General features: G+C 39.1%; 1 protein-coding gene across 5 annotated transcripts in view; it reads left to right on the plus strand.

Annotated features, from left to right (window-relative positions):
- Positions 1-78: 78 nt before the first annotated feature.
- Positions 79-24419, plus strand: part of Plekha8 (pleckstrin homology domain containing A8) — a 48300-nt gene continuing 23959 nt past the window's right edge. For 2 of the 5 annotated variants that reach the window (XM_090332821.1, XM_090332825.1), the window contains exons 1-8: positions 80-348; positions 12078-12194; positions 13811-13966; positions 15313-15437; positions 18171-18329; positions 18999-19039; positions 20847-21001; positions 24043-24199. In XM_090332821.1, the coding sequence (XP_090188947.1) occupies positions 279-348; positions 12078-12194; positions 13811-13966; positions 15313-15437; positions 18171-18329; positions 18999-19039; positions 20847-21001; positions 24043-24199 (980 nt within the window). In that variant the 5' untranslated portion in view covers positions 80-278. Of the gene's footprint in view, positions 349-520; positions 934-1911; positions 1997-12077; positions 12195-13810; positions 13967-15312; positions 15438-18170; positions 18330-18998; positions 19040-20846; positions 21002-24042; positions 24200-24419 lie in introns of those variants that run through there. The other 3 variants (XM_090332822.1, XM_090332824.1, XM_090332823.1) reach the window with 3 other exon arrangements.

A 24419-nucleotide genomic window follows, 5' to 3' on the forward strand; every position in this document is an offset into this window, starting at 1 on the left:
CTTTCTAAGGAGCTCCTCGGTGACGTCAAGGCCACTGATCCCCAAACCGAACTTCCCGTGGCGAGGCCTCCAAATCAGGATAACACGCGTTTACACGGCTTTGCAACATTCCACGATGAGTTTCCCAGATGGCGGGGTCTCACTGCGTCCTTGATATTAAGAACTAGATGATCAGGGATAAGAATCTAAGGGGTAACTTAATAGGTCAAGTCCACCCTTAGTCACCTGGCGCCACCAGGTGCAAACCGTGTCCCGTACGGTCGTGGGCATACCTCTTCATGCGCCCTGGTCTCAGAACCACCCTGCTCCTTCCTTCTGCACTCCAGCATCCCAGGACTCCACTTCCCGGTGAGTCTGTCATCCCGGCATTTCGCCGGCCGCCACTGTGCAGTCTTGCAATTCCGGAGTGGATTGCTGCGGGAGAGGGTGGTGGTGGTGGTGGTGGTGAGAGAAAGCTGCACTGGAACGGCGCACTGAGCATGCGCGGGCGCGCTCCGGGCCTGACGGGTCCCGGGCTGGGGAAGCGGGCCGTGGCTCCGCCCACAACCGCTGCCTCAGCCTCCGCACTTAGGAAGCCTTTGCCACCCAGGCGGGCCCGCCCGGCGCCTTGGCTTCCTCGTGGGCAGCGGGCTGGGCCCAGCCGCGCTGGCTGACGGCCGGTTCGGGCCACAGCCGCCGAGGCCATCGAGGTGACCCCGCCCCCGGGCCAAGGATGTGAGGCGGTCCGGGCGTCCCCGCACCGGGCCCGGGCGCCGGACGTGGGCGTCTGGGCCTCGCCGGGCGATGATCGTGAAGTCGGAGCTGGTCGCCTCCCGGGCCCAGGGCCAGTGAGGGGACCGGCGGGTGTGGGCGAGGAGCCGGGGCGCGGAGCAGGCCCAGGGCCCGCGGGCGCCATGGAGGGGGTGCTGTACAAGTGGACCAACTACCTGAGCGGTGAGTGAGGACGCCGGGGGCCAGGGACGCCGGGGGCCGGGGGGGGGCGGGCCTTTGTGCGAGCGGCCCGGGCGGCGTCCAGACGCCGTGCTCTGCGGACCGGAGCTGCGGGGAGTACGGAGGACGCCGGAGGCTGGCGCCGATCGGGAGGGGGTCCCCGCCGGTGGAGGTGTCAGCAGCGTCCTGCCGTGTGAAAGCTCCAAAGCCTTACTGATCGTCTTACCTAGCGTTTTGTGTTTTTTTTGTTTGTTTGTTTTGTTTTACGGATTCAGAAATTACCGTAGCAATGAACAAAAGTCATTTTTCTCGTCAGGCCAAGTAGACCGGCGATTGAGAACGATCCCTCCCCCCCCCGGACCATATCCAATGTCTAGAACTATTTTCCAAATGTCTTGAGAAACAACTATACTTCAGTATGTGTTTATTTGTTGGTCGGGGTGGGGGGGGGGGAGGTTGAGCCCTGGGGACTGTCTCCGAGCTCTTTTGGCTCCATGCTAGTGCTCTACCACTTTTAAGCCACAGTGTCACTTCTGGTTTTCTGGTGGTTAATTGGAGGTAAGAGTCTTCCTGCCCAGGCTGCCCTTGGACCCCGACGCTCAGATCTTAGCCTCCTGAGTAGCTAAGATTACCGGCGTGAGAAACCAGCGCCTGGCTACATTTAGTTATTATTATTATTATTTTTTTAATGGTAATGTATCCATGTGTCAGTTGGCTTGTACAGGAACGAGTGTCTCACCCTTTCTTAGGTGAAATAGTTGTCTAAATACATTGTTGTTTACAGTTCACGCTACGCTGCTCTGGGTGTTGTAAGGATGTGTATGCCTAGGAGAACTCCTTGACAGAGTTAATTTGAGGAAGTTTCATCCGACAGTTGACGCCCAGACAGAATGCACCTGTTGGGTGTACCTTTTCCCTAGAGTAATTAGCTCTGAGTTGTTTATTTTTCCTGCAGTTGTAGAAGTCAGAAAGTGAGGAGAGATTTCCTGTAGAAAATTTGACCTCTGCTTCAAGAACCTTTCTTGATGTCAACAATTGGAATAGGTTAGATGTGGATAGGGCAAAGGTGAGTCTGTTTGGGAAATGTCAAATGCTGACAAATACTGATAATTTTAAAGGGGGAGTTTGATCAGGTCACTTTCTATCTAAAGTCTCTGTAAACTCTCAGACTTAAAGTCTCTGTAAACTCTCATTTTAATGATTTTATAGCAAATATAGTTGCTGATCATTCATCTCTCCTTTATGTCCTTTTCCTCTTAAGATCTCCGTTCCCCCCACCAATTTGTTTCTTTTTCCTTCCTCTGTATGGACAGTTAGGGCTGGCTATTCGTGTATACCTGTTTCCTCTTGAAACTGGTATCCTGTTTCCTGTTGAAACACATCTTCCTCTCTCTTTCCCTTCTCCCCACTTCCCTTACTCTTTTCTTCCCCTCCTTTCTTTTCTCTTTCTCCTTCCTTCCTTTCTCTTTCTCTCCATTGTCATGTATATTCATCACTAAAGAAACATCTTTCTGCTGTGATGCCTTTGCTGTCTGTTCTGTTGGAAAATGAGCATCTCATGAGAACACTTTTTTCCTCACAGGTAAGTTCACGTTGTGAGTGATGTGAGGGCCTCCATTCCTCTTCCTTGTGGGCACCTGATCTTAGAAGCTCATGCCAACACTGGCTACTTTTCTGAATATACTTAGAATTATGGTTCAGCATTTCCCCTTCATTAAGAAAGGGATTGAGCCCTCCACTTTGCTGTTTTGCCTTCCCCAAATAGCATGCTTGTGTATGAAACTTCTATAGAAACATTTCGACTTTGTTCTTCTGATGCTTTTAAAATAACTTTCCGTGATTGTGCAGTTATTTATATATATCCAATATATATATATAACCCCAAGATCTTGTTTATTTTCTCCAAGTTGAATTATAAACTATACCTCTTTTATGAAGTTTATCTACAGATATCTTTATCTATAGGTCTATCCACATCTAGATATAGATAGTCTGTGAGTCAGAAAGATGAAGGGGTTAGAAGTATGTTTCAAATGAGAGAGAAAGAAAGATTTGAGAGGAGAGCTCCAAAGAGAAAGATGGGGAGTGTTTGAGTTGTTGAAAAGGGCTGTTTTGAGTCAGGAGAGCCTGAAGAACAAAATAAGCTGGATAGGTGGGTTGAGACTGCAGTGCAGCTGGAGGTTATTTTGATGAGCTTTCCAGGCAACCAGAAACAGTTGGATGTGAAAGCCTAGAGACAGTTTGAGGAAAAGAAAGGTAACCCACTTGCCTGGAGACCTCTTGTTTCATTCTTTCTACATTTATTGTATTGTGCAAAATTCTAGTGTTATTTTGTCTCTTGAATTAAATTTATAGGTATTAATAGTTAGGAAAGTCAGTCCTTGAGAATAATACAGAAATTGTATGCATGTGCTTCTAGAAAACAGGCACAAAACAGAAAAAAATGTCTATTTTCACTCAGTCACTGAGCTTAATTGTGTATCCATTTCTTCTTTAATAAAACTTGCAAGAAAAGGAAAAGAAAATCCGAGTCATCAAATACTCTAGGATTTACTGTTTAAATTTTTCTCAGATGGCAAAGCATTAAATTTATATTACAAGACTGGATTAAACTTACGTGTTGTGATATACACACTATACTACTGGTTGACACTGTTGCTTGTTATTTGTATCTTGAACTCTGGGCCTGGGCACTGCCCTTGAGCTCTTCAGCTCAAGACTAGTGCTTTACCACTTGAGCCACAGTGCCACTGCCTATTTGTATCTTTTAAGTCTTAAAATGTAGTCATTTATAGAGGGTTATATACTAATGTTCCAGAACACTGACCCAGGAATCTAAGTGGAGTGCTGGGTCTTATGATAACTTTTTAAGTTAAGAATTTGAAGAACTGTAAATTGCTTTCTAAAGTAGCCATAGCATTTTATAGTTTCATTAGCAATCAAAGAAGGTTCAATTTCTTCATATTTTTGCCCTCACTTGTTACTGAATTTTTTTATTGTTAGCTTATCCTTGTGGGTATGAAATGGTATTTTGTGGATTTGATTATTTTTCCCTGACTAGTGATGTTACTGATCTTATTATTTATAAGACATTTTTATGATTCTTTTAAAAAATTGTTTTTTGTCTGTGCTAATTCTGGGGCTTGACCTCATGGCCTGGCTGCTGTCTCTGAGCTTCCTTTTTTTGTTCAAGACTTATGCATTATCAACTGATCCCCAGCTCTACTTCCAGCATTTTCCTTGTTCTTTGGAGGTAAGAGTCTCACTGATTTTCTGCCTGGTCTGGTGTCTGGCATCATTTTTATATTTCTTTTTCTTTTTCTTTTCTTTTTTCTTTTTTTTTTTCTAGTCCTGGGCTTGAGCTCAGAGCCTGAACACTGTCCTTGGACTTTCTCAAGGCTAGAACTCTACCACTTGAGCCTCAGCTCCACTTCCAGCTTTTTTCTGTGTATGTGATACCGAGGAATCGAACCCCAGTCATCATTGTGCATGCCAGGCAAGCACTCTGCCACTAGGTCAAACTTCATGTTTCTATGGAGAAACATCTGTTTACTTCCTTTGCCTATTTGTTAATTTGGTTAATTTTTCCTTAGGGAATTGCAAGCTTTCTTTATTGTGAATATGTTCTTTATCAGACATATGACTTGAAAATATTTTATTTTATGTATTTCTTATTCATTTTCTTGATGTACCATTACATAAATTTTAGTGTTATAAAATTTATTCATTTTTTCTTTTTATTGATTATAATTTTGATTTTGTACTTTAAGAGACCATTACCTAACCCAGGGTCATGAATACTTAAATAATGAATAAATATTTATTTTCTTTTTTGTTGTTTTAGTGCTTACATTTAAGTCTCTGATTCATTTTGAATTAATTTTTATATATGAAGTAAGATAGAGCTACATCTTCCTGCTTTCACTTGTTTCTCTAATGATTGACTTCTCCCAAGTTGTTCCCTGTTTCAGTATCAGTGTCAGTTTTCTGATCACAAACCTGTGAGGAAATTAATTTATGAAAAGATTTATTTTAATGTTGAATGTTTTAGTTCGTAATTGTTTGGTCCTTTTGCTTTGGGCTTGGGAGAGCATGGAGAGTAAAACATTAATCTCATGTGGCCAGGAAGAAAAATAGAGCAAGGAAGAGTTTTAGAGATTCCCCAGGCCCCTTCGAGGGAAAGACCTGAAGACCTCTGAATAGATACAAACTCATCAATGTTTCTGTAACTTTCCAGTAATATGCATTCTGAGGACCAAATCTTTTAACATCTAGATCTTGGGAAAATTCAATATCTAAATGGTAACAGAGTCACAGGCCACTATGCTTAAATGTTGAAGCACAAAAGATTGGAGTTAGAAAGATCTAAATTCAAATTTCTGCTCTATTACTTACTAGTGATGACCCCTTCAACAAGTTAATCTCCCTGGGTCTTAGTTTTTAAATGACAACAAGAATAATAGCCATACCTAGGTTTCCTGAGAAGGTGAAATAAATATGAATAAAGGTGGCTTGTGCCTGTAATCCTAGTTATTTAGGAAACTGAAATGAGAGGATTGCAGTTTGTAACCAGGCCAAGCAGAAAAGTGTGTGACACCCTCTCCAAACTGAGAAGCCAGATTAATCCCAGATTGGAGGTATGGCTCAGATGGTAGAGTTCCAGCCATGAGCAGCAGTCTAAATAACAACATTATGCTCTGAGTTCAAGCCACAATGCTGGTATGCACATACATGTATATACACGCTCACACTCTCGCGCATGTGCACGCGTGCACACACACACAGAACATAAAATAGATGGTATATTCAACCTACTGGTTCACAGTTGTATAAGGGTAGGCTAATTTAATAGCTGATTTGATAACAATGCCTGCAAAATTGATTCAGTCTTTTTATAGTCATCCTTTATGTGGAAATTGTGGTTCCTTATAACTTCTAACAATTTTTTTTCTTAAATATTCCCATTGACAGTCAGAGGGCATAAATGATAAAGGAAAAGGTCTAAATAAATCATCAAGATTTAAATTGGCTTTACAGTCCTGTGGCACTCATATGGTCTGTTTTGGATAGGTGGTATTTATTGATCACTGTAAACTACTGATTGATGTTTTTGCTCCCACAAAAACTTATTTGTTAAGAGATGTTTTACAATTCATTGGCCCACGGCATCCCATGGGAAAAAAAAATGTTCCTCCGGATTCTGATATGTTATGTGATTAGAGGTATTGGATGTGATGTATTAGACCCTTGGAAATGAGTGAAATGGTTGGTGAACTGAAAAAGCCTGGGGAATGATGAAGACTGAAGTTTTTTTTCATACTTTTTGTAATTAAAAGAAGGGTTACATTATATTTACCAGATAGAAGGTGCATTACTTCACAAACATTGATACCCTTTCTCATGTCTTGGTCCCCATTTCCCTCCCCCTACCCCCGCCCCTCATCTTGTTTTCCACCCTTCCCTATCCTATTTGAAATAACCAAATAAACATACATACAATATATCAGATAACAAGATAAAATACTATAGCCATATGAGATAACCAAGGAACAGGAAAAGGACTGAAGTTTTAATGTTTTATTCTTATCACTTCCTGTTAAAATTACTTCTTTTTAGATTAACCAAAACCAGTTAAATTTCATTAGTCATAGAGTTTGAAACAAACAATAAATAGGCTGTGGAGTTACAGTTGTACACAAAACAGTACAGTAGGGAGAGAGTATGTCCAAAAACTAGCATGATTCTTGAGCATTTTTTCTCCTAGACCCAGGCTCTTGTTGACTTGTAGAGTGTGTGGTGGCACCAGAAGAGATGGAAAAGTCGACTGTTATTTAGAGAGTACTTGCAAATTCACAGAGAGCTAACCTTTTTTCAGTATTCTCTTACATCAAAGGGAGCAAAATATTTGCCAGACCACTTTCTGCATTTCCATCAGACAGAATTGCTCTTATGTAGTCTAAATCAAGGATGGCTTTTCTTAACATATAAGACTAAGAGAAGTGGTTTCACCAATTTGATTGTAAACTATGTAATGTTCCTTAATCAAGAAAAACTCTTTGAGCATTAACATCTTATATTAGTAGAGCCTAAGAAGTTTTGGGGAATAGTGCTTTGAGTTTATTGTGATTTCTCTGCTTAAGGGGATTATAGATAGTCTAATAAGCTTTCTTCACTATGAAAATGAATTTCCAGTTAAATTTGTGATTTTTGACGTTTAAATTTCAAGTATAAATTGACAAGATCTAGGGTGTACATTAAAAATATCCTGTCCTTAGAGGAAATTAGGTGTTACCTTTTACTCTGGTGGTTTTACTGGGATTTTAGAGGCAAATTTGAGGTACCTCTAATGTGCTAGACTGTTAGTCTTTGGTTATCTAGATTGGCATTGTGTTTCTCCCTCTGTTGGCCAATAATACCAAACTTCAATGGAGATCAGTACGTTAACATTTAAGATCATTTGAGGGAGACATTGCCTCTATGTCTCAGATGAATAAGCTGAAGGTCACATGATAAATAGAGTTACATAGCTAATAAGTATTGAGCCCAGGCTACATGATGCTCTCTTTTCCATGGCTGCACATTGTTTACCCTGCTAGCACAATAGAGTGTTGGAAGCTGTGCATAGAAATACGGTGATTGAGAATGACTCTCTATGATCAACCTGGAGGGATGGGCATAAATTACCCTCAGCATTTCAGCTTGGATGGCGATAGGATGCTGAATCTGCTGAGACACATATGATTATATGTAGAAAAGCATTTAGATTATGTGAGGGGAAAAAAAGCTTGTAGCAGTTTTCCAAGCATGTTCTTAAGATCTTTTAACGTTTCAATAATTTTCTCTAGAGTATGTTTTCTGTGTGTGTGTGTGTGTGTGTGTGTGCGCGCGCGTGTGTTTTACGGTATTTCCTTTGGTGTTAATATGAATGATTTATTTTCTTAATACTTTTCTGGTCATTGCCACTTTATACCTCATTTTGCTGAATTGATTTTGTATTTTTTTTTTTTTGCCAGTCCTGGGCTTGAGTTCAGGGCCTGAGCACTGTCCTTGGACTTTCTCAAGGCTAGAGCTCTGCCACTTGAGCCTTAGCACTATTTCTGGCTTTTTTCTATGTATGTAGTACCAAGGAATCGAACCTGGGTCTTTGTGCATGCTAGGCGAGCACTCTACCACTAGGTCAAACTCCCGGCCCCTCATTTTGTATTTTTTAATTACATAAGAGCTTGTCTATGAATAAAGCTAAATTTGCTATTTCCTTTTGGATCTGGATGTCTTTTTTGTTTGGCCAGTCCTGGGCTTGGGCTCAGGGCCTGAACACTGTCCCTGGATGTTCTCAAGGCTAGGGCTCTACCACTTGAGCCACAGCACCACTTCTGACTTTTTGCTATGTATGTGGTACTGATGAATTGAACCCGGGTCTTCGTGCATGCTAGGCAAGCACTCTACCACTGGATGTCTTTTATTTTATTTTCCTTCACTATTATGTTGAATAGAAGTGGTAGGAACAAATATCCTGTTATGTATATGTATACCCAATTATATATATTATATATATATTATATGTATATATATGTTGTTAGTTTTTGTAGAGATGCCTTTATCAGGATGAAGAAGTTCCCTGTGAGGTTTAGTTTGGCTTTATCATGAAGAGGCATTGGATTTTTGCAAAATGCTTTTTATGTATCTAATGAAATGATACATTATACTTAGTTAGAATACTTTTGTTTGAAGGAAAAGTCAATTCTGCCAGGATTGAAATAAGAAGGGGCACTGGCTGTGTCACTTAGTTGAAAAATCCAGGAAGCATGACAGATCTGATTTAGAGGTTCAAACACTATCATCCAAATTTGCTCTCATCTCCTTTTACCCCTCAAATCCTCTTAACTCTTCTTCCCTTATGTGACTTATCAAGCATATGTTTTTGTTTTAGCAAAATGGCTGCCAGAAGCTCCAAGAAAATATGTTTAGACCAAATAAAAAGAGTCTTTTTGTTTGCCCCATGTCTCAACAAAAATCCTAGCTTTATCTCTTGTTGAGCCACTTGCCACTTGTGGAACTATCATTGAATGTAGGTTTATGTGAATCACCAGGGAGGTCTAAATTACATAGTTATATGGAGAAAGGAGTTTTCTGAATGGAAACCTACAATGCTAAGTTGCCCAAACCATTTAATGATTGCATTTCTGTGCGTAAATAATTTTGGACAAAGTGTGTGAAACTGGCATTTGCATGTTCTTGTTTCCTTCTTCCTGTCTTCACCTTTGGCAGTGGTAGATGATGAGAACTAAACTTATGTTTTGCTCATTAAAGTTTCTTGCATAATCTTTGTTTCCAGACAGAGGAGTTTGATACCACATTCCATCTCAGTAGAGGATAGCACAAAGGAGTTGTGAACTGATTAGAGGGAAAATTAATCTAATAGAAATCTAAGGAAACATGGAGTGGTACAGACTCACAGTTTCATCTGTACTTTTGATACCTTGAATATTTTATTATTTCAAGGTCACTCCAGAGTAATTTACAACAAGAAATTCATTAGTGGCCTTTTTATCATCTATGCGTCTTTTCTCCTACAATTCCTGATTCTTGGGCTTTATCCCAGTTTCTCAGCAGGGATATTACAAAAAAGCAATGCATCTTAGCACTAATCTAGACTGTCATTACATTTCAGTCTTACCTAGTGGGATTGAAAATTGGATGGTCTCTGGTCTCTAGCATGCCTCTTGAAAATCCAGAAACTTTATGCTTACAAAAAAAGCAGGACCAGGAGTGTGACTTACTGGTAGAGTGTTTGCCTAGCATGCACGAAGCTCTGGGTTCCATTCCTAAATACCATATACACAGAAAAAGCCAGTGGTGGTGCTGTGACTCAGCGGTAGAGCACTAGCCTTGAGAAAGCTCAAGGACAGTGCCCAGGTCCTGAGTTCAAGCTCCAGGACTGGCAAAAGACAAAAAAAAGAAACAAAACAACAGAAACAAAAAACTGTTGTCATTAGTATATGCCAGTTACTGAATTAAGGGACTGATGATGACATGAAAAGAAGAAAAAAAGAAAAACAGGATAAAATAATGACATACTGACTTCCTCTTGTGTAATTACAACTTCTGTTTAGCATTGTTCAGCTTCCTAAGATAAAACTAACACAATTTTTTCAATTTTAAAGCTTATTTCAACTCCAAAATGCAGGAACTTATAATTATGTTCCTCATCATTATCTAATTGACAAGGTTTTCTTTATGTTATATAAAATAATGGTATATATTGAAATGGATTATTGTATGGTTTATGGATCTATAAAGGATCTGATTCCCTAGAGTCTTCAATATAAAATATAACAAAAGGGTCATGATCTATAGTTTCTGAAATGATTATCTCATGAAGGGTTGTATGTTAGGATATTTTAGTTTAGGTATTAAGATAGTGGATGGTTGGATGCAGTGGCTCCTGCCTATAATCCTAGCTACTCTGGAGTCTGGAATCTGAGGCTCAAGGTTCAAACCCAGCCCATGCACAAAAGGACCTGAGACTCTTTTTTTTTTTTTTTTTTTTTTTGCCAGTCCTGGGCTTGAGCTCAGGGTCTGAGCACTGTCCTTGGACTTTCTCAAGGCTAGAGCTCTACCATTTGAGCCTCAGCACCACTTCCAGCTTTTTTCTATGTATGTGGTACCAAGGAATCGAACCCGGGTCTTCATGCATGCTAAGCAAGCACTTTAACCACTAGGCCAAACTCCTGGCCCCAGGACCTGAGACTCTTATCTCTAGTTAACCTCTGGAAATCAGGGGGGTGGGGAGAGATAGGGCTTGGCTCCAGGGTAGAACTGTAGCCCTGAGCTGAAGAGTTCAGGGACAGTGCCCAGGCCTAGTTCAAGCCCCATGACCCACAAAAAGAAAAAGAAAATGATAGTGGATGTTGAGAGTTAGTGTTTTTTCCAGATTAATTTAAGGGCATGAGGGATATGATACTTGTGAGGCCTTGAGTATTCCTGTCCTAGAAAAACCATCCATCATAAAATGAATGAGGAGGGAAATCACCTTGCTTATTTATTCTTGGCTTTAGATTTAGTGCTGACAGTTCAGCCCTTTGATTACTGAGTTTTCCTGTATCAATATCACAAACTAGGGATGCTCTAGGTGTATATCAATCTCTCTTTAGTGTAATAAATTGATATCACTTGGATATCATTTAGTGTCTTGCCAATGTGGTTTGTATGAAGCAGTTCCCAACAGCCCATTGGATGTTTGTATCTACACAAACTGGGACTCTGTCCAAAGCTCCCACTGACTGGTTTTTTTTCTCTCACTGCCTTAGCTACAGTAGAGCTCCATGAAAGAAAAGTAGCCCTGAAGGATGGGGTGTTTCAGACAGAGGACAGAGTATGCCCAATTGAGGAAACCTGGACAGTTTATGTAGAAATAGTCAGAGATGACAAATAATGAAGGAGACCCAATTCAAAATGTACCAAATTAAGTGGTCTGGGAGGACTAGAGAGCAGACTAGATTTCTATTTCTACCATATATGTTCCATCTTCTGAAAAATCTCCAGTATTGAAGTGTTATATAAAGTTACCTTCTTCTAAAAGCTGTGTGACTTTAGTAAAAGGCAAAAGATTTATACACTCTGAAGAGAAACCAGAGTATGCTGTGTGACTTTATGAAGTTCAATAGCACATTCCTTTGCTTAGATTTAGTACTCAGAAAGATCATGGGTGACCACTGTTGAAAGGTCATTATAATCTTTGTTTTGTTGTTTCTAAATTTATGGCAAATTTTCTTAATCTCAAGAAAGGAGGATAAGTGTGATAACAATAATATTCAGTGACACTTGTCTAAGAGGTAAAAAAAAAAGTATTAGAGTAAAAAGAAAATAAAAATCACCTGTAAGTCCCTTAAGAGAATTATCACTTTGTTGCTGATCCTTCCAAACCTCATATAAGAATGTGATGAAAAATGATGCTTCCGGTGGTGTCACTTTATGGGAATCAAGCATAGAAGTCTCCTCTGACCTACTTCATTGTCTTTGGATTTCCTTTGCAATGAAAAGCTTCTTGAAGCTAGACCCTGCTGCCTATGTTAGGTCCTGTTTCTGAGTCATGGTAGATTACTCAGCTGATGTGAATATTATGGTGCTCTTGCTTCTGTTTTCAGGTTGGCAGCCTCGATGGTTCCTTCTCTGTGGAGGAATATTGTCCTATTATGATTCTCCTGAAGATGCTTGGAAAGGTTGCAAGGGGAGCATCCAAATGGCTGTCTGTGAAATTCAAGGTGAGAAACCAAGTGACTTGTAGGTTTTATTTTATTTTTTTTATTTTTTCCTGGAAAAGTGAAAAAAAAAATTCCTTGGTAACTTTCTTTCTTAGTACAGTTCAAGTTGCATTGTGTCATGTCATTGCCAGAAAACCTAAACCTACAGCCAACAAGATTAGTTAAAAAAGAAGTGATCATAATGAATTAGATTAGTTTGTTTAATCATTCAGCTAGTCATAGCTAGTACTTATTCCTTAGTCATCTATCCTGGCCAATAACATACACACACACACACACACACACACACACACACACACACACACACACACACGGGGGGGGGGGGGGGATTTGGGGGAGAGCCCTTCAGTATTTTTAGTAGAGTATTAAACACTTTATTAACTTCTCTCTCTTTCTTGGTCTTTCTTTGTGTCACACATACTTACCTGCCTATTCCCATGAACCACTCAAAGCAAAACAATATTTAATCATACACTTGAATTTGGTATCTTGAGAGATTAGATGGGAATTAGAGAGAGGAGTGTGTGAAGATCCCAAAAGGATCTGGGGAATTTTTGCACCTAAGGTCTGAGTTGTCAGAGTAGTAAGAGGAAAACTCGTGCTGTTGGTTGCCAAATCCAAAATGCAGATAAAAATGTGGATTTTTTTTATCCTATTGACAAATTCAAATATGATATTGAAAATACCATTGCTTGCTGGCCATAACAAAATATTTGAGTCTGGATAATATATAAAGAAAAAGTTTTATTTACTTAATAGTTTTGGAGGTTGAAAGTCTAAATCGCATGGTGCTAGGTCTGGTGAGGATCTCCAGGCGAAATACATCATGATAATGGCATCACAGTGGAAGCTTGTGCAGAGGAAGAGATAGGAAAAGATGGTATAGTAAGACAGGAAACTAGAGAAATACCTGTCTTCTTTTATAATAGCCTCCACTGTACTAACCAGAGGCCCATAAGAAACAAATTTCTCCAAAAGCAGTGTCCATGAGGACCTCCTCACAAAAATCTATCACCACTTAACATTACTGTACTAGTTACCTTGTTCAACCCATGAGGTTCCTCCTCTCACTTTGGACCCAAGCACATACTGACCATAACAGAATGCAGGCTCTTATGCCTGAAATATTTTTTTCTTTTCTTTCCTTCCTTCCTTCCTTCCTTCCTTCCTTCCTTCCTTCCTTCCTTCCTTCCTTCCTTCCTTTCTTCTTTCCTTCCTTCCCACCTTCACGCTTTTCTTTTTGCAATTTAATTTTATTGTCAAGGTGATGTATAGAGGGGTTACAGTTACATAGGTAAGGTAATGAGTACATTTCTTATTGAACATTGTTACCCCCTCACTACCTAGTCTTTCTCTCACATTCCCTCCCAACAGCCGCCCCCCACCAAGTTGTAAAGTTCATTTCTTAATCAGCAGAGCTGTGTAGAGTAGATTAAATGGAACTTTCTGTGAACTAGAAGAGGTTGTTAAGCCTTCACCTCTCTGAGAAGAAGCCTGCAGTAACTCCAAGGTTGGGTGGGTAGAAGCTACCCAAACATGGTTCTTCTGGTTCTCTGACTTTCCTCTGCTTGCTCCTAGTTTATTCTGTAGATAACGCCTGCACTGCTTGCTCCTAGTTCATTCTGTAGATAACACTCGTATGGACCTGATTATCCCTGGGGAACAGTATTTCTACCTGAAGGCCAGAAGTGTGGCTGAGAGACAGCGGTGGCTGGTGGCCCTGGGGTCAGCTAAGGCTTGCCTGACAGACAGTAGGACTCAGAAGGAGAAAGGCAAGTATGGATTGTCCTCTGATGTGAGAACCTTGGGAATCACCCACTGGTTCCCTTATTTCTTTTCTTGCCTCTGACTACTTAGCTAGCTCTTTGTATCATGTAAATGTATGTACCTCAGTAGATGCATTTCATAATACAGAGTGCAGGCTTTGGAACCAGACACACCTGGGTTCAAATCATGGCTTTGTAGTTTAGTGGCTGTCTAATTTTGCCATAGATCATTTAAATTTTCTGAGCCTTAGTTATCTCACCTTTGAAAAACAGGTGATAGTACCTACCTCTGTAGAACTGCTGTGGGCATTAGTGATGATATGAAATGATGTAGTATCCAGTCAGGCAAAAGTTCAGGCAGGAGTAGCTGAGTTAAAGAAGCTTTGGGTGAGGATGGGTTAGAGGTGTTCTGTAGTGAGATATCTTATTCTCCCTTCCTTTCCCTGAGGCTGGATGGATACTTCGTTGCCAGGTTGCTGCTTATGCTTACTAACTTGACATTAGATCTCTTGAGAACCACGGCATGAATTTTTCTTTGGACTGGAGCAAGAGTGCCCAGGGTTCACTGCCTGGCCCTTGCTTGCTGCTATTTCAACCCTCCAGACATGTGTACAATGGAAGGGGTTGGTTGGAAGGGAGTAAGGTAGAGAAAGCTTATTCTAGGGAGTGTTTCTCATGAAGGTTGTAGCATATTTTTAGCTCTTCAAGTAGTCCTAGTGGCCTTATCATTGGTTGTTTCATTGCTACATCAGAAATGTATTTTTGAAACTATTGGCTTTGATTCAAGAAGGTGGCAATGTGCAGCTTTTCATGGGAAAGGACACAGAGGTGGTAATAATTGTAGTAGAGTCTCAGCGCCAGGATGTCTCCAGTGTCTGTGCTGATAATGGCTGGGTGCCTGTTATTAGCCCAGACAGTCAGCATGCTGAACCAGTCTTCAGCCAGTGTGACAAGCTGTGTTCTTGGTGGTAATAGGACGTAATAGAACACTGTTTCCCAGGTGTCCACAGAGCAATGCAAAAGTAAGTTCAGTACTCTGATCCTGTCTTACATAGAGGAAAAACTCTGTCAGAGCCTCTGACTCTGCTTCCAGTTCTGACTTGATGGTTCAGAGATAGGGTTGTTTCCTTCCATACTTGTCATTATTCAATATGCTGTCTTGATAAGTAACGTATATTACCTTTCCTGTCATTGTACCCATCCTTTTTCTGTTCTTCATGATCCTATATCTTTATCACATCCGTAACCCATACTATAAACCTCTGATTTTTGACATAAGTTATATATTCTACTTTTTTACAGCCTACTAAGAAATGGATTATTCATTCCGGTACTATTGTTTTGTTGTTTAGAATTTGCTGAAAACACTGAAAACTTGAAAACCAAAATGTCGGAACTGAGACTCTACTGTGACCTCCTTGTTCAGCAAGTAGATAAAACAAAAGAAGCCACTACAACTGGTATTTCTAATTCTGAGGTAAAGTATTATTTTAGTGATATTATTGATACAGGAAAAGCCACACAAGATTGCTTATAAATGATGCTTACTCTCACAGAATCTCTATCTTGGAATTTACTAGGTTTAGAAGAAAAAGTAATAAAGCAGTGTAGAAATGTGTGCTTTGAAACATGTACAAACAAGCATAGGGTTTTCCTCCTTCCTGGAATAATTTCAGTATTAATGAATAAAATTAATCTTTTTTTTTTTCTTCCAGTCCTGGCTTGAACTCAGGGCCTGAGCACTGTCCTTGGGCTTTCGCAAGGCTAGTGCTCTACCACTAGAGCCACAGAACCACTTCCGGCTTTTTCTATGTATGTGGTACCAAGAATTGAACCTGGGTCTTCATGCATGCTAGGCAAGCATTCTACTACTAGGCCAAACTCCCAGCCCCTGAAATTAATCTTTTAACTTTAGAACTAACATTTAAATTATGCTTCTTCCCAGCTCATACTACTCCTTGGAAATAGTCTTACCTGTCTTACCCAACCATTTCTTACTTTTAATGAGATTGATAGGATTTCATCACAGTAAATTTTTGTGTTTTGGAATGGCTTAGTGCTCTTAGGAATGGAGACAGTTTTATTTTTCTTCATTTTCAGCAAGAATTGCATTTTTTCCTTATTATTTGTTTTTGGTTTTTGTAACAGGCTCTCACCATGTAGCCTAGGCTGGCATCAATATTCCTGCTTCCACTTCCTGACTACTGAAATTATAGGTGTTTGCCACCATGAACAGTTGAGGATTGATACTAAAGTTATGATACATTCACTCTAAAAATGTGAAATGTTTTTAGTTCAGCTGTATATTGAATAGCTCGCACTAAGTAGAGAACGCCTCTGCTGTGCTTTCAGGAAGTTATCTGACAGGTTGTATCTATGGCATGAGAAATGTGCAGGTTTTACTCTATTATAATTCTCAGATTGTAGAGTACATAACTAATACTTATTTGAGGATCTTTCAAATGAAAGTGATTTAACTCCTTTTCAGTCACTTGTTGTTAGTCCTTATTCATTAGCTGCCTTGTGTTAGCACTGCTACTGGTAGAGGAGGAAGAAGGAAGAACACAAAAAAACCACAATCCTCTGCATGCAGAGTTCATACTGGAGAGCAGTGATTGCTAATTCAGAGCAACTGGATTCCCCAGGAGGCATTTGACAGTGTCTGGAGACATTTATTTATTTATTTATTTAGTTAGTTAGTTATTTTGGTTTTCCTGATTTAGGGAGTGCCTCTGGTATCTAGTGAGTAGAATACAAGAATGTTTTTTTACCATCTTACAGTGGACACACCTGTGCCCCACTCCTGTACATCTCCCCCGCCCCCCAAAAAAATAACTCAGGCCAGTGGTCAAAATATCTGTGGTACTATGTGGAGAAGCTTTGATCTTAAGAGAAGGGAAAAATGCAAATATAGCAATCTTATAGTGCTATAGGAACATTTTAATGAAAGTATAGTCCACCTCACAGATACTTTATTAGCTTTATAGCAATTTATAGAGCTTTCTTAGCAATTTATAGCCTTGAAGCCAGGAGCTAAAGCCTCATGCCTATAAATCCTTGCTACTCAGGAGGCCAAAATCTGAAGATCTTGGTTCAGAGTCAGGCTGGGTAGACAAATCTGAGCGATTCTTATCTCAAGCTAATCAGCAAAAAGCTAGCATTGGAGATATATTCAAGTGGTTGAGTATCTATCAGCTGTGGGGAAAAAAGCCAAGTGAGAGCATAAAGCCCAGAACAAATTCAGATTTGAGGAAAATATAAAGAACAGTAAGATGTTTACTTCACTCTTTAATTATATGTATAGCTTTAGTTGCCTGAACAATTTGCTGATACCAACATACACAGGAAAAATACCCTCTGTCAGCTGCTGTAGTACTGTAGCTCATGCCTGTAACACTAGCTACTCAGGAGGCTGACTGCTGAGAATCATTGTTCATAGCCACACAAATCCATGAAACTTATTTCCAGTTAACCAGCAAAAAGCTGGAAGTGGAAGTGTGGCTCCAGTGGTAGAGTGCCAGCCTTGCACACACACACACGTACAAGAAGAAAATCACCTAGACTAAATAAATAACCTTGGAAGAAGAAAGAAAATCTGTTGGTGGCTAAAAGAACAACAGTTGCTGAACCTCTTGAACTAATTCTTTTTTCTTTTTTTTTTTTTGTCTTTTCTTTTTTGGTACTGGGGATTGAACCTAGGACATTACACTTGCTAGGCAAGCACTTTGCCACTGAGCTACATTCCAGCCCTTGAACTAATTCTTAATGAAAGCAAATGATGCATGATTTCTGGAAGTTTTCTACATGTCTGCCTAGAATCTCTCACAGTACTATTACACTGTTGAGCTGGTAAAAGATCCTTTTCCTTGCCCTTAGTAGTAGATTTGTAGAAAGGATCTGACTCAGAGCAAGACTTATATATGGTAAATAGATCATTTAACTTAGTATTTTACTTTTTCCCAGTAATATTTTTGTGTAGAGTTACATTTTTATTGTCTTTAAGTAATTGTACAAAGTGATTACCACTGAACTAATGAGTTTATAAGTATAGTGCATCTTGATCAATATCACCCCTTCCATCATACTGATGTATGGAACCCTATTATTATTTTATGGTTAAAAAATTTCTAAGGACATAACACAATTGGACTTTTGTTTGTTTTATGCGTGTTTGTTTTAGCAAGGCAAAAAAATCTTCCCTGTTTTGTAGGAAGGAATTGATGTGGGAACTCTACTCAAATCTACTTGCAATACCTTTCTGAAGACCCTGGAAGAATGCATGCAGATTGCAAATGCAGCTTTTACCTCTGAGCTGCTCTACCGAACCCCTCCAGCATCACCACAGCTGGCTGTGGTCAAATCCAGCAAAGTAAGAGGCTAGTTCAGTTTGGCTGCAGAAGTGCTTAATGAATAGGAAGAGTATCAATGTTCAAGAAGTAATGTACCCACTACCTGACAAATGTAACTGTAACCCCTGCATACATCACCCTGACAATAAATACTATAATTAATTTAAAAATTTAAAAAGTTTAAAAGTGTTTACTGAAAAGCTGGAAAGTTTGAGGATATATTTTTGGTGCCTGATATTTTTTGAAAGGACTAACTCCTATGTTAGCCCTACTCTTTATCAAAGTTTATCAAAGGATTTTTCTGTAGTGTTTAACTTCTAATATGTATTATAATAGTGTATCATAATTTGCTATTTACTGACAGTTAACAGTTATTGAGCATAATTTAAATTTCAAAGAAAGTCAACCTTCAGGAATTTGGATATGATAATTAAGTCTTTGAAAAAAGGCCATCTTCCATCTATCTATCTTTAGAGATATGTAAATTACAATTTGTGTATATTTGATTTAATCAGAAGAGCAAATTAGAATCAGTGATTCAGTTTGTCAAGGTGTAAACTTGTTTCTGTTGAGTAGAGAATAATCATATGTTATGGCTATGCTTACCAGTTTCCTATGTGATAAGATTCTAAATATCGCTCTGTTGTAACTTTAATATGTACTATTTCATTTCTTTGCTTCTTTTAAAGATAAAACATCCTGTTGTTCCAGTTCATAATTCATTGGAAAGGTACAGTCACATTTTTTCCCTTCTATAAATTAGAAAACAAGGTTTATTTATTCCTTGTTGAAAAAAGGAATGATACTGTATAATCATATAGTGGCTTGCCCCATGATTTAACCAGAAAGAAACAATTTCAGTTGAGCCTGAAGCAAAGCAGTCTTTTGATTCAAGAGTAATGGGAAAATGCGGATGTTTGCCCTAAGGTATGGATCTCATCCATTATATCCAGTAGAAGTTAGAACTTCTGTTATAAAGGAGTTGAATTTTAGATGTGCTTTTTTTACCCAGGAAAGAGAATATAACTATTTTGTTTAAAGATAATCTCAGGAAGCTTTATAAGCTGGAAAAATAATATAAAATACAAATTATTTCCATTCCTCTAAGTGCTTCCATATTTTAAAAAATCATACATACTGATTTGAGGTGTAGCTTAGTTGTAGAGTGCTTGACTTAGTTAATATTTATAAGGTTTCCAGTGCAGTCCCCAGTGCTGGAAAAAAAAATCCATTTGCATAGTCATTAAGGTCTTTTTAACTTATGTTGGGTGGGATGTCCATGTGGTACAGATCTTTATTATTCTGCATTATTTTAATAGTTCATTCTCTTAAATACTATTATTTGCTTCTTTATTATAAGGATTGTTCCCAATTTGGTTGTTTCTAGTCTTTTCTAATTTTTTTCTTTTTTGATATTGCCTCCATATATACCTACATTTTGCATTGCTTGGCTGAAAGATTTTTGCAGAAAGCAGCAAATGCATTTTTTTGTGTCATCATGTGTTACCATGTGTCTTGGATCCTTTTTCCTTATTGCTATTAGAGAAAAATATTTTTGTTCTAATTTAGGTATATATCACCACCTGTAAGAGTTATGTTTACCCTGTTAACAAACAGAATAAGCTATGTCACCTGAATGTTAAATGATTTTTTTCCTGATATACTGAAGTGTGACAGGTCACTCAGGATGTGTTGTTTTCCTCTGAGTATTTTTCTCTTAAGCTATAGGACTAGACTCTGCTGACCATAGCATTTGGCTTCTGGGGAGTTAATTGATAGGTATACAGGTATATGTGGCTAGTGTTTAGATAAAGCCTTCCAGGAAGAAGTTGAGGTCAAACAACCATGTGTTAAATGTGGCACCTGGAGAAAGCTAATTGGAAACCAAAGAGCTGTCAGTTACTATTTCCTGGTTGCTGGCAGGGGGCAGGGAGATAAGAGTCACAGCAGAGTATAAGAATAGCCATTAGGGCCGGGAGTTTGGCCTAGTGGTTAAAGTGCTTGCCTAGCATGCATGAAGACCCGGGTTCGATTCCTCGGTACCACATATATAGAAAAAAGCCGGAAGTGGTGCTGAGGCTCAAGTGGTAGAGCTCTAGCCTTGAGAAAGTCCAAGGACAGTGCTCAGGCCCTGAGCTCAAGCCCAGGACTGGCAAAAAAAAAAAAAAAAAAAAAGAATAGCCATTAGTGGCTCTTTTATTTCAGAAATTTCAGAAATGCGTTCATAATCAATGTGAAAAGGATTTGATAGGCCAGGAGTTTGGCCTAGTGGTAGAGTGCTTGCCAGCATGCATGAAGGCCTGGGTTTGATTCTTCGGTACCAAATACGTAGAAGAAGGAAAAAAACACGAAGTGGTGCTGAGGCTCAAGTGGTAGAGCTCTAGCCCTGAGAATGTCTAAGAACAGTGCTCAGGCCCTGAGCTCAGGCCCAGGACTGGCAAAAAAAAAAAAGGTTTGATGTCTTTCCCTGTCTTTCAGAATAGCATGAAAGATCAGTCACTACCTTTTCTGACTTTTTCTTTTTTAAAAAATTGTAGGCAAATAGAGTTGAACAGTTGTGGGAATGGTTCTTTAAACATGGAGATAAATGGTGATGAAGAAATCCTAATGAAAAATGAGAATCCCTTGTATTTGAAATCTGCAGAGCTAGACCACAGCCTATCAAGTCAAGAAAACACAGAGGATACAACAGGTAAAAAAAAGTATGGCCTAGGGATCAGGAATTTGCCCTAGTGGTAGAGTGTTTGCCTAGCTTGTACAAAGACCTGGGTTTGAGTACTCGGTACCACATACATAGAAAAAACCGGAAGTGGTGCTGTGGCTCTAGTGATAGAGCTCTAGCCTTGAGAAAGCCCAAGGATAGTGCTCAGGCCCTGAATTCAAGCCCCACGACTGGCAAAAGAGAGAGAGAGAGAGACAGACAGACAGACAGACAGACAGACAGACAAAAAGCAAGCAAGGAAGCCTAAAGCAAACCACTGAACAATAGAAAATCCCAGGAATTGATTTATTCCCATAGTAAACACTTGATGGAGATTAGCCTGAGATGCATGCTAGATATCTCCCAAGGAGCCTAAAGGCTTGTTGGCATCACAGCATTTCATAATCCCATTTGATGTGGTGAGAAGGGAAGACGTGTTCTTGACTGTGATGTCTATGGTATTTACTAAACAGTTTTAGAAAAATGGACATACTTGACTGGCCCTTTTTGCTGGATCTCAAAATCCTTTGAACTTAACATTGTAAAGTCAGAGTTAACAGTCTGATTTGTAGCTGAGTGCTGGGTGTCATGGCTCATGCTTGTAATCTTGGCTGCTCAAGAGGCTGAGATATGAGGATTGTAGTTTAAAGCTAGCCCAGACAAGAAAGCCCATAAGATACTTACCTCCAATTAACCACCAGAAAACCAGAAATGGCACTGTGGTTCAAAGTGGTAGAGCATTAGCCTTTAGTGAAAATGGTCAGGGACAGTACCCAGGCCCTGAGTTTAAGCCCCACAACTGAAAGAAGGTCTGCAATCTGACTTTGTAAATTTGTCCCATTAACACTAGCCACAAAAATGTTCTCCAAGTGACTCAAACGTAACTAAAAAGCATTAGAGTTTTACTTGTGTTATAGCTGCTTGGTAAATCAAATTTAATTTTTTTCAACTGTCCTGAAATAAAAAAAAACTCAATTTTTTTCTGGTGAGTCAAGTAAGAAAAATAACATTAGCCTTTCAAAAATCTTAATACACACATTAAAGTATCTTGAGTTAATACAAGAGAATTTCTGTCAAAACCCTGTCATATATTTGAATCAATAGCAATATTGAGTAAATATATTTAGCCCCTACGAATTTTTCTTCAGGAAATCAAATTTTAAGACAAGCATCTAAGGACAGGTATGTTCTTTAGATGGCATCATAAATTTTTGTTACTTTTGGCAGTTAAATTTTATAAAGTCACTCTTAACACTGAATTAGTAAATACTGTTATTGATTCAGCATAAAACACAGAATTTTTGTGCTGCAAACCTGACTGCAGTATAATTTAAAAAACTGAGTGTCAGTACTGGTGTTTGAGTTTAGGGCCTAAACCTTTCTACGTAGGTGCTCTAACCCTTAAGCCATATCCTAGCCCTTTTTACTTTAGGTTGCTTTTATTATTATCATTATTATTATTATTTTGTTATTAAGAAACCAGGTTACAGCCAGGTGTCAGTGGCTCAGGCCTATAATCCTAGGTACTTGGAAGGTTGAGATCTGAGGATCACGGTTCAAAGCTAGCTTGGGCACAAAAGTCCAAGTGAAAACCTGAAGTGATGCTGTGGTTCAAGTGATAGAGCACTAGACTTGAGCTGAAGAGCCCAATGACAGCTGACAAAAAAAAAGAAAAGAAAAGAAAAGAAAGAAATGATATGAGCCACCATGACCAGCCTTGGTCACATTTTACCAATCACTGTATAACCTTGTTATATTTGCTTTACTTAATAGAAGGTTAGGCTATATCGAATATATGTTTGTGTTTAAATGAATATGTGTATATGTAATATATGGATAATGCAGATGTTGTATTAACATCAGCTTGCAGCCAACAATACTCTATAACTCATTCCTCAATGAAACTAAGCCATCTTTTTTCTATGAGTCATGTTACATCCTCCTTGTCCTCAATGTTCATTGAACAGCAATTTGAGGCCCCTTTCAATAGCAAAATCAACACTAAATGGACAGGAAAAAAAGTCCCTAAATTAGGACATTTGCTTTTGGTGTGAATCCTAAAATAAGAAGACAGAGCATCAGTTTGTACTCCTCAGCTAAGAATGTGTGTATAGGAGACAAGATTTTTATCACTCTGTACATGTCCACAAACAACTGGAAAAATGTAAACATTGACTTTGGGATTAGAATAAATGTTAGCAATAGGGCTAGGAGTGTAGCCTTATGATAGAGTTCTCACCTGGGATGCATGAATCCCTAGTTTCAATTCCTCAGTACCACATACACAGAAAAAACTGGAAGTGGGGCTATGGCTCAATTGGCAGAGCGCTAGCTTGAGCAAAAAGTATCCAAGGACAGTGCCCAGGCCCCGAGTTCAAGCGCTAGGACTGGGGAAAAAAAAAAAAAAAGAATAAGTGTTAGCAAGAAAGCAAACTCACAAATATGGAACATGTTCATATTCTATATAATAGCATTTTGGAAGACACCTAAATGTGTCCCATATTGGTATGATATATTATTAGAATCATTAAAAGCATATTTTGACTAATAGTGAATGCAATTAATGATAGTTGAAATAATAGGTCTATATTTATTGTTCATTGAAAGTGCAGATACAAATGTGTATATATTTATAGATATATATGTATGTCATTTAGTTAATAGAATTTTATTTGTGTGCCAGTGCCAGTGGCTCACACCTATAATCCTGTTTACTCTATAATCCTATCCTACTCAGGAGGCTGAGATCTGAGGATTGCAATTCAAAGCCAGCCTGGGCACAAAAGTCCATGAGACTTTTATCTCCAGTTAATCACCAGAAAACCAGAGTGGTGCTGTGATTCATGTAGTAGAGCACAAGCCTTGAGCTGAAAGGCTCAGGGACCATGCTCAGGCTCAGAGTTCAAGCCCCACGGCTAACAAAAAAAAAAAAATTATTTGTGTGAGCTGTAGGAATTTTCACCAACAACTTTGTGTTTTTACAATAAATGTTTAATAGGTTTGTAATCAATTTTTTTTTTTTTACTTTGCAGTACAAGGTAACATAATGAAGAACAATGCAGAGGAAGACCTGTGCAATCATGACAGTGACTTGGCACAGACTGGATCAGACTCAAGCTTTTTGCCAGAATCCCTCTGGGAAGATGGCAAAGAAGTTATCCCAACTTTCTTTAGTACCATGAATACAAGGTATGCCAGACCTGCTAAATCACTAACAATTCTGCAAATGTTTCTCTTCTGGAAAATTACTCATAATAATCATTTCAGATGATGGTGTATTTTAAGAGAGTAGAAAATGATCTATTCTTAATTTACTTGGTAAATGGGAAAGTTACCCAATAGTGGGTGAGAATGAATTGATTTTTTCAGGTAAATAAACTTGAAGTTGTTCTGGTATATTGTTTTTGGA

The sequence above is a fragment of the Megascapheus bottae genome, chromosome 5 (assembly GCF_031878675.1).
Source record: "Megascapheus bottae isolate mThoBot1 chromosome 5, mThoBot2.hap1, whole genome shotgun sequence".
NCBI lineage: Eukaryota > Metazoa > Chordata > Mammalia > Rodentia > Geomyidae > Megascapheus > Megascapheus bottae.